Source organism: Bombus flavifrons, chromosome 8 (assembly GCF_040668555.2).
Source record: "Bombus flavifrons isolate JBK064 chromosome 8, iyBomFlav1_principal, whole genome shotgun sequence".
NCBI lineage: Eukaryota > Metazoa > Arthropoda > Insecta > Hymenoptera > Apidae > Bombus > Bombus flavifrons.
The window spans coordinates 15069715-15084076 of record NC_138449.1 but is presented as its reverse complement, the minus strand read 5'-3'; the positions used below and the strand labels follow the sequence as shown (position 1 = coordinate 15084076).

The 14362-nt window shown below is 40.6% G+C and overlaps 1 protein-coding gene across 1 annotated transcript in view; it reads right to left on the bottom strand.

Annotated features, from left to right (window-relative positions):
- Positions 1–14362, bottom strand: part of tei (irregular chiasm C-roughest protein teiresias) — a 314069-nt gene that overhangs the window by 65359 nt on the left and 234348 nt on the right. The window contains exon 9 of the mRNA XM_069118895.1: positions 10129–10401. Coding sequence (XP_068974996.1) covers positions 10129–10401 — 273 coding nt within the window. The remainder of the gene's footprint in view (positions 1–10128; positions 10402–14362) is intronic.

Below are 14362 nucleotides of genomic sequence, written 5' to 3'. Positions count from 1 at the left end.
TAATGTATTACCACATGTGTTCGCGTATGTTTAATAATGGATTACTCTATGTATTCGCGTGTGTTTAACCATGAATCAACGCGTGCATTCGCGTATGTACTCGCGTGATTTCGCGTGCGATTACCCGTTTATTACTCCATAGATTGGCGAGGTTATGCGCATGCGTCCACGAGTGACATCTAGTCTGTTTGTGCAAGACCCCGAAAGTTTCTGGGCACGTTTCCTGCGCATTACGTAGTTTTATACGACTTTATACGCGTCGCGAACTTTTTCCGTATATTTTTGTGCGTTTCCGTATGTTATTTTCAATATATTTACGCGTATGCTTCGCAATACATTTCCAGAATCCTAGAATTTTGTATGCTGTCTTCCGTACGCGTATTGCTGCAAGAGGTGAGTTAATTATTTCTAAATAAGTAAATTCCTGAATTTTTGCATGCGATTGTTCGAACATTTGCGTGATTTCATGCGTATTTCTATCTACCATTCCGATTAAATTTCCGATTATATGTTTCTGAATTCTTGTACAACTGTTATGCATATGTGTGCGATTACGTTATTGAAATATCGCTCATTTATGAAATTATATTCAGATTCATACGATATAAATCTCAATATTAATACACAGTGTTTCGGTATTGAGGTTAGAAAAATCTATTTCCTTGGTTATGTTAACTTTTATTGCAAAAATGGCGTCGTATTAGACTCCGAACAATGCTTGCGACATCAAATTAAAGAAAAGATGTTAATCTCGATCGTATCGTGCAAGAAATCTCTTCCATTTATCTCGTTTTGGTTAGCTTCTATTGGTTTCGTTTTGGCGGTAATTGCGTGACATTTTCTCAATCCTCGGTATGCATTCGGCGTTGTCGTAAGTGCAATCGTTCGCGCTGAAACACCGTAAGGAAACTTGCTACAACAATCGACGAGAAGCCTGAGATTGCCGCGGGGGAAAATTGTTCAGAGGCTTCGTGACGGTTTCCACGGAACATGTGGCGGGCGTGTACGTGAAAGCGGAATTCCATCAGCAACCACTGGAATCACGACACTTCGAGCGTGTCACCTTTGCGCGTTCAATTATAACGCCATAAGAAGCGTTCTAGCTGTCGACTATTACCAGACGCATGAATTAATAGGCTCGAATGCGACTTTCTGATATTCCTACTTGCATGACGTATATTCAATCGTATTTTTCATCGTTCGGCATTATTTTTTAAACACTTTGTTATTGTATTCAGGGTTATTTTAGCTAATGAAATATTATAAATTTGCTGTAGCATCAAATAATTTTAGAATTCCGATTATTGACGTGTGTAATTTACGTTCATTATCATTGTTAATTGTATATGTATCAGGGAAGTAGTAATACATGGACTGTGAAATTCTATTATCTGTTCAACGTTGGATATTTTGGGTTAATTATTACAAAATCTCCAGTGATTGTTGGAATTATGGTTACCGATTATATTTATATTTTCGCGAAATAATAATATTTTAGACGCAATTAGGAATTTTACACTGTACAATATTTAATTTATTCTCTTTTTAAATGATAATGTCAATACATTTGGAATGATTCTATCTGTGTTTTGCCAAACAGCCAGACAATTTCTTGCTATGTAACGTATCAATCGGATCAATCTTCTTTTCTGTCTAGAAGCAATCGTTAAGTTTCAACAGTATAATAAACCATTTCCGAAGCGTGCCTCGAATGGTCCTCTAGAATTATAAATTCTCAGACCTCAATTTCCACGGCTAAAGAGGGCTGTCATTCTGTAACCATCGCGAACCCCTTTTTTCCGCAATTAAACATTCCGGGAAGGAAGAGCTGCAAATTTTATTAGCCTCTAAATTTCCTTACGGTTCTGAAAAAGACTCAGGCTCGTTTTATTTCATCGTCCAAGTATCTTCGAGACCGATTATTCCCTCTTCATCAGCGAATTTGCCTGCTGAAACGAGCAACGGCGATGCCTCTGATTTCCATTCAACCGGTCATAACTCCGAATCGACGAATAAAAAGCAACAGAAGAGAAGCTCGTCGAGACGAAGAAGCCGCAAGATTCAGCTTCCTTTAATCATATCGTTCGCGAGCGCGTTCACTAGCCGCGAAACAGGCCACAAAAGGAGGCCTGGTTAATTTCCGCGCGGAGGGGAAAAACTGGATGGCGCGTAACTGAAACTTCGACTTGTTGAAAAATTTGCAACGCGCCGTGAGCTATTGCCGTCGACGAGACGAGACTATACCAAACGAGACGGGAGCAGAAGAGAACGAAAGAGGAGTGTGAGGACCTTTTCACGGCAGAACCGCTTCCTTTCCCTCTTGCTTCCTGCGCTTTGATCCTATAATCAGCCCTTTGTTCCTAGCCACTCTGATACGTTTCCCTTGTAAATGACTCGCTGATTCGACCGTTCCTTTTATTAACCATGCAAATATGAAATCGTGATATCGGTCTTTGCCATGCTTTACCAGACGTAGCTACGAAAGACGGTTGTTTAGGCGAACAGAAGTTCGACCCTCTTACGATCGTAGCTTGTTACAATGAAATTTTGGGTGAGAATGTTGCGGGACGGGTGGTTAATTAGAAATTTTACTCGACGATTCTCTGGTAACAATCGAGATTCAAGCGGTCGATTATTCTTTAATGGGAAAACGCGAGGTCGATATTAAAGCAACAATTTTAGATAGGTATCTGAACACGGCAGAAAGTGTTTGAGCAATTTAAATTTAGATTCGAACCACGAGATACCGAAAGACATTATTATACGGAAGATACCGAATAGGGAGCTTAGCGAATAGTCCTCTCGTTCTGTCTCTGGCTTCGTACTATGGCTTGGGCTTGTTACGCAAGAAAGGGGAAGGAAATTGTTAGCGTGTTAATTTAGTTCGGACGAGTCAAGTGTATTTGCGACGGTAATTTCATTAAAAAGAAGACGTGCTCCAAGGTACTTCTTATTTTTTCTAAGTAATGCCAGGGTTGAATCGATGGAAAAAGAAATGGAAAAAAATATTATATTTTTGTTTCTAAAGGAAAAATGTATTAAACTCTTTGTTAGTTCTCTTTGAAACAACGCAAGTCTCAAGGAAAGCGGAAAATAAAAAAAAAGTCTCTAAATCATTTTTCCTTGCAACATGTTACGATATACATACACAGATGGACTAACGTGTAACGTCGATTGAAATTGCAAAGCACACACGTGAATTCGAAGCAAGGAGGTGTACTATCCGCGACCAATGTTTGTGTTTCGGCGGTAACCTGGCGGGATCCAGGTGAAGCAAGATAATCCTCGGTAAAAGCCACTTACGGAGCGGTGTATAGCACTTTAACTTGTTATTATATAAGTTCCCGTGGCGGTGCTTAAATAAGCTTGCGGCCCGGTGAAAAGGAGACGAAAAACGGTGCATGTCTTAGCTCGGCGCAGCGTGAACATTTAACGAACGCTTAACGAGCCGTACGTAACCGAAGAAATAACCTCGGTTGTCGAGCTAAGCAATCCAGTTATCGTCTTCTCCTTTCCCGAGAAACAGCCACGATGAATTTCTGTCTAAAAGTACGTCAATCTACGCACAGATCTTATTTTTTCCTATCTTCTTTTCCTAAAGTTTCTCTCGAGTATTTTTTTCCAGTGTTCCTTACGAGGAATTCTTCTCTGTTTTTTGGGGGTGTGAACGTTCCTCGCGTTTTACAAATCGATACTAATGAATTAAAAGTGTGGAGTAGGTTTAAAGATACAATTTTATGTAAATCAGACATTCGCGAAGGCAGTTGAGGAAGTTTTATGCTCCAATTATTCGTTTTCGCAAGGGAATTGATGAATATTTCCAGGAAGAAGAAAATGAATATCGATTAAAAATTGTTTAGCGATTTCGTTTCACAAAGTACATTGAGGAACGAAGTTAGAAGTCAAGCATAAAGTTTCTGAATACTCGTGAACGAAGTTTTAAATCAGTTTCTGGAAATTAATCTTCGATTAAGATTAAACCTGCGATTCTCCGGTCTTCTCCGGAAATGATAAATATTAATTACTTCTATTGTACGAGTGAACATTAAGGTTTAAATTAAACGATCGTAGTGTCTCCGCAAAAGATATTTCAACGAATCAAGTTTAGAGAAATTAGATCGAAAATACCAGAGAATAACGATGTTCGCGTAAAGCGGTCGAGAAACGTCATTTGGTTGAAATAATTCGAGTGGCCGTAAAGGGTTAATATAAACACTGATAATTTCAGATGAAAATGTTACAATGGCAAGACTAGGAAATTTTGACCAGTGGAATGAAATTAACGAATATTTAATTTCGCATATTAGGCAGTTACTGCTTCTTCTCCTTAAAATATTTCTTCGATATCGTATACCGTTAATTCAAGTGGAAAGAAAATTTGGAGAAACAAATTTACAACGATATATCACAGTGAGTAAAATTCCTAGTTTCAATGATCTCGACTGTTTTCGGAAACTGCATCCTTTTCGAGTTTCATTTCACGGTACGAAACGAGCGTCCATAAATCAGCAAGTGTCTAACTTGATTTAATCAACGACGGGTTACTAATTTTCCTCGAATTACTCGTGAAAAGCGTTCAACTGCAAATTTCCCGAGAACCTTAATTAACAACAGGTTGTTTAATCTTTCGTGACTCGCGACGAAAATTCGTTATAATTCCCCTCTCCCTCCCTCTCTTTATTTCTCAACCTTTTTCTTTCATTCGTTTCCTTTCCTCCCATTTTTCTTTCCTTTAAAAAGATTTTAATCCCAAAACTCCTGCTCGTCTAATGATAAACGACCACGACCATGTAAAACTGCGAAAGTGTGTCCCGTGCAGGCAGCAGTTCGCAATTTCGTGGGGAAATTATCGCGAACGTGTCGTAGAGTTCCAGAGAGCCAACTAACGTAAGAACCAGGAGCATAATGTAGTTTTATTGCGGCCACAATTCGGTCCAACACGAAACTTCTCCTTGCTCCTACGACTTCTTCTACATTCTCGAATATTTTGCAACTGTTTTTTCTCGAAACGTTTAACTGAACCATCTACCTAAAGAAGAGAAACGGTTTTTCCTCCGTAGGATCATAGAATTTTCTTACGATAACGTATTCGAAAAAAACACGTTTGCTTATTTTTTTTCGGACGGAGGAGAAACGCAATTTTTTACGAACGAATAACTCGGGCAAAGTCAAGAACCGAGAACTTTTGAGAAATACATGGAACACCGATAAGAAATATTGACTGCAATATTTATAAAAGCGGATCTCGGAATCCGAGTGCATGTTATCCAAAGCATATTCGTTGCACGCTTCGTTCTACGCGCGTGGGTTTATGAAATAGGTATAAAAAAAAGAGAGAAAAAGTAAATAACGAATATATTATAAATTACAGTAATTTATCGCGCCTTTCGATATTTTTCTATTCGTTTATTTTTAATACATTTCTAATATTAATCTACTTTTCGCAAAGTTTACCAAAGCGTGTACATATCAAAGGGAAAAAATGAAATAAGCGAGAAACCTTGTTGGAAGTCAACACTGGGCAGTCATAAAAATCGAAACTTGACGTTTTATATAACCAACAAACTTCGCTGTATTTTCCCCACGATATTCTTTTCATTCCACGTATTCCAAGAACGTACAAAATTCGCCGGTCTCTTCGATGTTTGCACGGAAAATCGATAATTTGCAGAAGGAATTAAAATGGTTGGTTCGGTTGTTTTTCCAACTCGCAACAAGAAGAGAGGCAGAGGAAGAAAAAAACAAGCAGAGAAATCGAGACAATTCGCGATAGGATGATTCCCGCGGCGTCCCCTTGTTCAATCCAGGGAAACGATTTTAAAATCCCGAGGATACCGTTCGACTGGCTGAGCCCCTTACACGCACGAGTTGCCTGAGCTGCAATCAATAAGAAGTCGAGATTGCTTCAGCGATTGCCTCGGGCTGGATAGCAAGCAAAGGCTTCCGCAGACCGTAGAATGAGAAAAGGCCAACGATTGCGGCTTGCAAAGAAGAATCTGCATTTATCATCGATGTGTAAGCAACGTGGACAAAGATAGTGCGCGGGATGCGCTCTGTGACGGGTATTAAAGAAACGTTCGATCGGTTTGGATCTGGTACAATACTTTAGATCGGAAATTTACGCGCAAATATTGAGATTCAAACGTTAAAGGATTATACCTTTGGAACTTTTAATTACATCTTTTCACAAATTTAAACTTTCGGATTTTGAAATTTAAAAAGATTTGAAATCTTTCGGTATTTAGCTTACGATTTACATTTGAAAACTTGAAAACTCTCTTGTATCGTAGTTTGGTAGGATATCAACAATATCATTTCTGTCGTCGTCAAATCTTGCCTTTCTTTCGCGTCAACGACTAATTGACATTTCAAATCTTCGTCATCGCGAATTTAATAAATATCCTATCATCGGACAAAACGTACGACGATTACTTTTTAAAGAATTATTTAGTTAGTCACCTGATTCGAAGGTAGAATCTGACGTAAAATATTTTGGCTAGAGGGAGAAATTCATTACTAAATGCTGTTGGTTTCAACTCTCTTACCAAGCCGGCACTCGGCATACAAACTTATAATAGTCAATTCCATTAACGATTTGGTTTTGAATCAGATTCTAATACCCTGGGAAGCGTACACTGCTTTTCCACCCGGAGTGTTGGACGTTGACCCTCCATAATCTGTCAGAAACGACAAACGATCGGTTTCCGTTTCGAACTACTTTGCCTACAGCTCGGCGAAAGAACGGAGAAGTTAAACGTTCTCAAAGTTTCCTGTCTTCTCGCTCCTCTTGCCCGACATCCGCTCGGTTCTCGTTCTTATAATCCAGCGTCATTTTCATTCGCGGCTATCCAACTCTACGGACAAGGAGTCGCGAAGAACATTCTTATTAAGGTCGGATTATCGTGTTCTTCGGGTATACGATGCTTGAATCGCAATTCGTATGTTTGCGATGCTGCTTCTTGTTATATCATCGACGTTTTATAGCCTTGGAAAAAGGAAATGTTGCGCTACCTCACAGATATTTTGTTTCCGATGATCGTAAAAGTTGTATCCTCGAGATTAGATGCGAATTAAACCATAGAAATATCAAGAAGCATGCAAAACGTGCAATAAAGTAGGTCGAGTTTGGATAAAGGAGAAGGTCGATCCTTGTTTTAGACTTTATTGCGATATTTCATTCGTATATTATTTTTGAACAACTGATTTCTTGTTAATTACAAACTCGTTTATTTTATACCACACTGCAAGTCGAATACGTCGAAAATCATCTCACGCTTCGAGCAAGTTCTTACATGGTTTCTTGTTGTCTAGTCTACAACTGGAAACCTCATTCGTTTGAAGAGAAAAAGAACAAATTTCAAACGAGAAAAGCAGAAAAATAAACCCTAGAAGATCCTCTTTCTTCGGAAGAAATAAACTACGAGATTTTAAACACTGCTATCCTTTGAAATATAAACTAACCGTATAACGCGAACAACTTAGAATCGTTTGACGATGTTAAAACCATGAAGAAACCATCGTAGTTGCACAATTTCCAACGCGTAGCCGGCAGATTCAGTTTCTCACCCCCTCAAAATGGGCCAGGATCATTTCGACAGGACATGGTGCGTACGAAACAGCCTTTACGACGCACCAATTCCCATTCCGCGTCATAAACTTGTTTTCCGCGCCCTTACCAGGGGAAAACGGGTCTTCCAATATACACGTGCGCATCCCACCTATGTATCTACACATAGACACGCGTATTTCCAAGATCAAACAGAAGTCGCACGACGACGAAGGCCCTGCTGTTGTTACCATTGACTCGACTTTTCTCTTTCCCTCTCATCCAAGTCCACCCTTCGAGAAGTCGAATATCCGTCATTCCGAAGAAAGATACTATGGGGAAACGTGACCATTCACGTGAAAACGACCAGAACGTCGATCTTCGGATTTATTCAAAATTCTTGTTTCTTTCAACGGGATTTTTAGATCGAACGTTTTCGGGATTACTTAAAGTTTCTATTTTACAGTCTTTGGACGAAGAATTTTTAGAACCGCTTCGATTCTTGGATAAATGATTTTTCAACTACAAACTTTTGGAATTATTTAGATTTTTCTTTCTCTTAACACGGTTCTTACATTGAGCGTTCTTGGAATTATTTGAAATAACGATTTAGATGCAAAGGCTTCTAATTGCAAAGATTTGAAAATTTTGCACTCGAATTTGGCGTTTTTAAAGCTCACAGATATGTTAGAATTACCTCGGTTCTTGTATGTATTTTGCCCAAGTAAGAGACATGGAGAATTTTTAATTTTTCAGGTTATTTAAATTCCCGCGTTGTACGATCACTGTATTAAAAATTCTTGGAATTATATAAATTCTCGATCCCACTATTCACTGATCGAGGATTCCTGCAATTACTACGAGGAATTTATGCTGTACATAACTCGGAGAATTATCGTGGAGCAAAGTTAGCGGTATAACAGTGGTAGAAACAAGATAATTCCATTTGACGATCGTCAAACGTCGGCGATCTGCCGTAGCGAGTTCAATTTCGTTCGCCGTTCGTTCTTAAGACCGTTTCACACCGATTTAATGACCGCGTTTATCCCGCTTTAATTAATTTTTCTCCTACAGGCAATTTATCCAGGTATTTAACGACGCGAGCGCGTCGATTGATTTCTCAAAGAAGCTGCTGCTCTTCGGTCGAAAATTCGCTTAATGTCGAGTGGAAGAATGCGTTCATGGAACAACGAACTCACCGCATATTGCATAGCGGAGGAAAGGACACGTTTTCCTCGGTGTTACACGCGATATATCGCCGGAGAAAGGAGGAAAGGAAAAACCATCGGTTGCAGCATCGTGAAGGACGATAATAATGTTACAAGAATGAAAAAAGTAGAAGAAGAGGAGAGAGAAAAAGGAAGGAAAAAATAGAAGTGGGTGTAGAACGTACGGTAGAAAATTCTAATTCTTTCGTCTCGCTTTTCCTACGTGGGTTACTCGTGTAAATATCCCAAAATACAGAAAAAATATACAACAGTCACGAGTACACGGAAAAAAGCTTAATGAATATGAACAATTCAAAAGAGGCTGTTGGCTAATGGTTATTTACACCGTGGAGTAAAAAAACGTCGCTGGTTTCTCTGACGAGAGAAACGTTAACGCGTTCACGGGAGAAATTTGGAAAAATAGGTAAACGATTAAGTCGAAAAGAGCGAAGACGAAAGGCAGGAAAAGTGGTCTACGAGAAAGTAATCGTTAAAATTGGCGGACTCAGTCTGCCGAGGATCAAACGTAATTTATCTAAAGTGCGTTCATAAGTCTTGCAATTAGGTGGTTGTCGAAGGGCGCACGCGAGCAATTATTGGAGAAAATTGGATAATTCCATTGAGGCGGTACGAAAGAGGGTTAGTCTCATGATAGTGACTAATGACGATAAGCTTTGAATTAGCCGCCCTCCTGGTAAATTAACCCACTCCTTCTCCACACTGATTATCGGTGGTTTCCGTTATTCAAGGTCGTCCTTTGTTTTATTTAAATTAAACTTAATCCAACACGATCTACCGCGTTTTATCAAATTAATCGTATTAAAGGAACGATGATATTATTTTTCACATAGGTAGGGAGGAGCAGATTTATATTTCCTTAAAGAGGAAAGGAGTAAAGGTTCTCCTTAACCCGGTAACTAGGTCGTTCATTAGTCGGAAACTCCTATAATCGCAGACTTAAAAGTTAATCGCTAGAAATTAATTTGACGAATTTCAATGCATTCCGATCATAAATATCGTATAACGACACGTTGGAAATATAATACGCCAAGAGAATAAGTTATTACACCGAGATGTTATTAACAATTCGAGTAAGAAACCAGTTCATTTCCTCCAGTTAACCTGATAATTGATCGACACTTATTAGGACAAATACGATTAATACAAATACAATTTACGGGAGTAGAATAAACCTACGCTTATTGCCATAAGTAGCAACGGTTCATCACACGTCAGACAAGCGAGTCTCGAATGCCTTTGATCAGACATTAGCGTGATCTTGAGAATTCCAGACTTTTAATCAAAATAATAACAATAATAGGAAGAACGACGATGAGACAATAGGAATAATCGTACTGGTATATCGAGACTTACCAGTGACCTTGATGTGGTAGGGTAGTTGGGCGCGCCAGGTGTCTTGCATTTTTCTGTCAGGTGCGACGCAGCGATACTCGCCAGCTTCCTGGTAGACGACTCGACTGAGAGCCAATGGACCGGGACCACCGACTGGATCCATTCCAGGACCATGTCCCCAACAACCACCGTCGCATTCCAGAGTCACCGCGCCCCCGATCTGAACTTCCATCTTTCGGGAATCGGTGGCCTCGCCGTTCAACGCTTCCGCTTCCGTTTCCATGTCTGGATCATCTAAACGATGATTTGAACGATGAACGTTGGCCAGGAGGGTGAAATAAAAGCAACGGAGACACAGGTAGAGATAGATACAAATACGTAAAGATTTATTTAACAAACGTACGAAATTAGACAGAGCACGATAACGTTTCGAATATTCGAACCATCGAGTCTTCGAACTTGTTATACGCCAAGTTTCTTGCTACGTTCGTTCCAAACTTCCCATCCGTACAATTTAACGCGGAAAATATATTTTCCACAAAAGTGGCGTCTTTGGATATTCGCTACAGGGTGAAGGAAATTACAGATTTCAATTTTTCCAATGGCCTCGACATATCAGAGGCGAGCGCGTGCTCGCGATTCTCGGGCACGCGACTCGCATTCGTATCCAGAGGTATTTTAAAGCGATCCTGAAATCCGACCGGTCGTTGTCATCGATAAGAACGAGGTGGCCGCGCATCAGGAATCGCACGCACGTACCGGGAATAAAGTTCAAGGTAGAAGTGGCGTACCCACGTGTGAGCTTCGGGAGAAAATCTTTTTGCCGGAGAACGAGGGCAAGGGAAGATAGAACGGACACCGATGACGCTCGCAATTCTACCTGCGGAATTATATGTGCGCGATCGTTTGCTCTGCTGCGAGCTAACGCTATGTTCACAATTACGAGGAGAAAGGGTGTCGAGGGGTTGGTGATGTCGCGGTCGGGCTATCTTCTCTCCGAGAGGAGAATTAGAACGTCGGTAGATAGGGTGGAATTGGTTGGAGGGAGAGGAAGAGGGAAACAAAAGGAAGAGAGGAAAGAAGGGCAAAGGGGCGGGCGAAACGGAAACGATGGTGGGGATAGTCGAAGGGGATGGAGAAAGAGAGCAGTCCTTTGAGTTAGCAAGCTGATCCTCTGGCTCATCCTATAACAAAACAAAGGGATCAAAGTGGTGGATGCGACGATAGGAGGCTTTTACACCCTCCCTCAAGCCCCGGTCGGCTCGCTGGCTATACCTCGTTTGTCTTGTAGTTTGTTCGGAATTTTACAGCAAACACAATCGTGACGCTATAACAAACAGCGGGTACACTGCGAGAAGGGTGGTAGATTAAGGGGTGAAGGGAAGAGTTTCCACTTTTTCTTTGTTAGCCTCCTGAATGCACGCGCGTTCGCGAATACGCGAGTGTACGGAGAATCTCTGTTTTTTAATGGCGATTCTCGTTACCTACGAATTTGATCTATCACCGGAAATTCCGACTGACGCGCGCTTTGATCCTCGATGCGGGCAATTCTGTCGCGATTCACCGCATCGATGGGATCCACGCGTCGTGATCTCATGTGCGTTGAACCGACTCGTCGTTCATCGTGGAAAAATATAAAAATACTCGAGCGCCTATTGTACCACGCATCGACGTTTTATCCGCTGCCGAACAATTTTCGAGAGGATGTTTTCGAGCCTCGATGAATTGCCACTTTTTTACATTCAGGATTTCAAATCTACACACGTAGATAGTTTGTTTTACGTAAATACACCTCGTGCGATCTGACACGTTGCAATTGAAATATTATCGATAGTCGAAGCTCGTTGAAGAGATCTCTGAAACTAAAGCATTCTTTGACGTTTCTGTTTAACGATCAATCCGCAACTATCCGTCTTTGAAACTATACGTGACTTCAACTTTGTTGTTCGTTACGTCGGGAGCTTAAGTACTTGGGATGTCGATTGTTGGAAGCTCGATTGCTTCTGACTCCGTGTAATGTATTATGTTTCACGACTGATTGGTAACTGATAGGCCAACCAAACTGCTAACTAACCACTACCCTTAGAAGATATCTCGACCTCCTCCCCTTCGCTAACCACGTCTTTTTCAGATACCTAGCGTATCCGATGACGGACAGAACTTTAGCTGTAGCACGAGCATCCCCGAAATCTAGAAATTTACAACGAAACATACTATGTTTTTGAAATTTAGTCGAACGTTCGATTTCGATGTTTCGCTTTTCCTAAACGCGACAGCAATCGCGTAAAGCGACCGCCTAGCATCGAAAATCAATTTCCTAAACAACACAATTCGATCGATCCGAGCGTTTCCGAAATCCACCGTTTGCTCTCTCCGCCACTCTGAAACGTACGTTATCTATGATTGCACGAAATTGGTGTTCGCCGTTTAAAATCCTGCTAGACGTTATCCACGGATAAGTAATCCGGCCAGGAGATTCGAACAGGACGCGGTTGCGCTGTAATCGATAATTCCTTACAGGGGATGGCTGGTTTATAGGTGCACTCGAGCCATCTAAATTGCGTAGAGATTAGGTGCTCGGAAACCCGTATCCAGGATCCCGTCGGTCGACGGTGCGAGCGGAAGCTGAAGCTGAAGAGGCGGAAAGGGGCAGAGGAAGTGGAAAAGGAGGAAACTCGAAGGTTCGAGGGGAACTCTGCCACCCTCTCCTCTCTTCCACGGGTTATAATGGCAAGATGGAAGGTCGTACGGGGTCCAAGGCTGGGTAGGAAATTTGCAAATTTTCACGACAGGGCACGGATAATTTCCGGTTGGCTCGGTGGTTTCCGTACTTGACAAATGACTGTGGTTTCCGGTTATCGGCTGCGACGACCACCATCCCTCTTGCATTCCGAATTAGCGAGAATGTCTGTTGCCCTTCAGGAGAGGCGATACTCTTTTCCATGTTCGGTTCACGATTACCTACTCTTCTCCTTTGCATTTCTATGGGTCGCCATTTCCTCGAAAATATTTACTTCCCGAGTGGAACGTTTTTTCGTGTTATTTGTTGCTTTGTGGTTTCTAATGCTTTAAATATTCTAATCTTTTTCTTTGAGATTTGTTGCAAATCATTACATTTCAAAAAAATGTGTTTTCTCGAACTATACGGTGTTTGATAAAAATAGCGTTCAATTTTATGTCAGTATGAATTTGTTAGATCGATCAAGTTTCAACGCGATTTTTGCGACAGGAACGTTCTTTTTAACGAATAAAAGGTTTCGTAGAAGACAAATATTTCGCTGCATAAACGATGAAGTAGCAACATTTATCTCATTCGATCGTGATATAAAATGGTAAATTATCTCTTCAGGAGCAGGCAATACGCGTAGACTGGAAAATGGATTTTCTGTCGAAATTTTAAGGCAATTTTGAATCGCCTTTACCACGGCCGTTTAATAACATAAATCTTCGCCGATGACGCAAACATATCGCGTTTCGAAGACTCGGTGGATCGTTTCGACGAACGAGACTCCCGATTCAATCGCTCTCATAACTCAAACAGCCGTGCAACGCGGCCCGCGATTTCCATTAATTTCTAATATTACTGTACCCTTTATCGGCTCGTACAGCTGCTCTACTTATTCTAGTTTTAACCTTTTCATTGTTATGGAACGAAATGGTCGTTTCATAGCCCGCTCAATAAATCCGTTCGTTAGCTATAGACGCCGATAGATTTCAACGTATATTTAACGCGATTTTTAGGGCCTTTATTTAACTCAATATCGTAGCAATTGACGAATCAAATGGATAACATAAAGTCGTTTCGCGTCCCACTGTCTTCTTTCGCGATCAAACCTGCATTTTCATAATGTTGTACGAAAACGAAAAGGGACTTTTCGCTTTTAAAAGATCGTCTATTTTCTGCAATATCATCAGAATGGACTATCTTTGAAGCATCTCTCTCGATACATCGTACCAACTAACTACTTCGTAGCTTTTCGTTATATACATTACAAATGTAATCGAGACTTTATCTTACAATCGATCGTTCCTCGCGCTTGAAAATTGAATTTTCTGCTCTTTATTCGCGGTTATCTTGCCAACACACTCCCCTCCATTTCATCCAACAGAAAATGAGAAGAAAAACAGAATAACTGTGAAATTATCATCACATTCTGTATACAGTTTCGTGTTTCTAATTTGATATTAATCTAACTTGTAATTTCTCTAACGAACAAAGAACACGTTAATGCGCTTAATTGCCAAGAAACTCAAC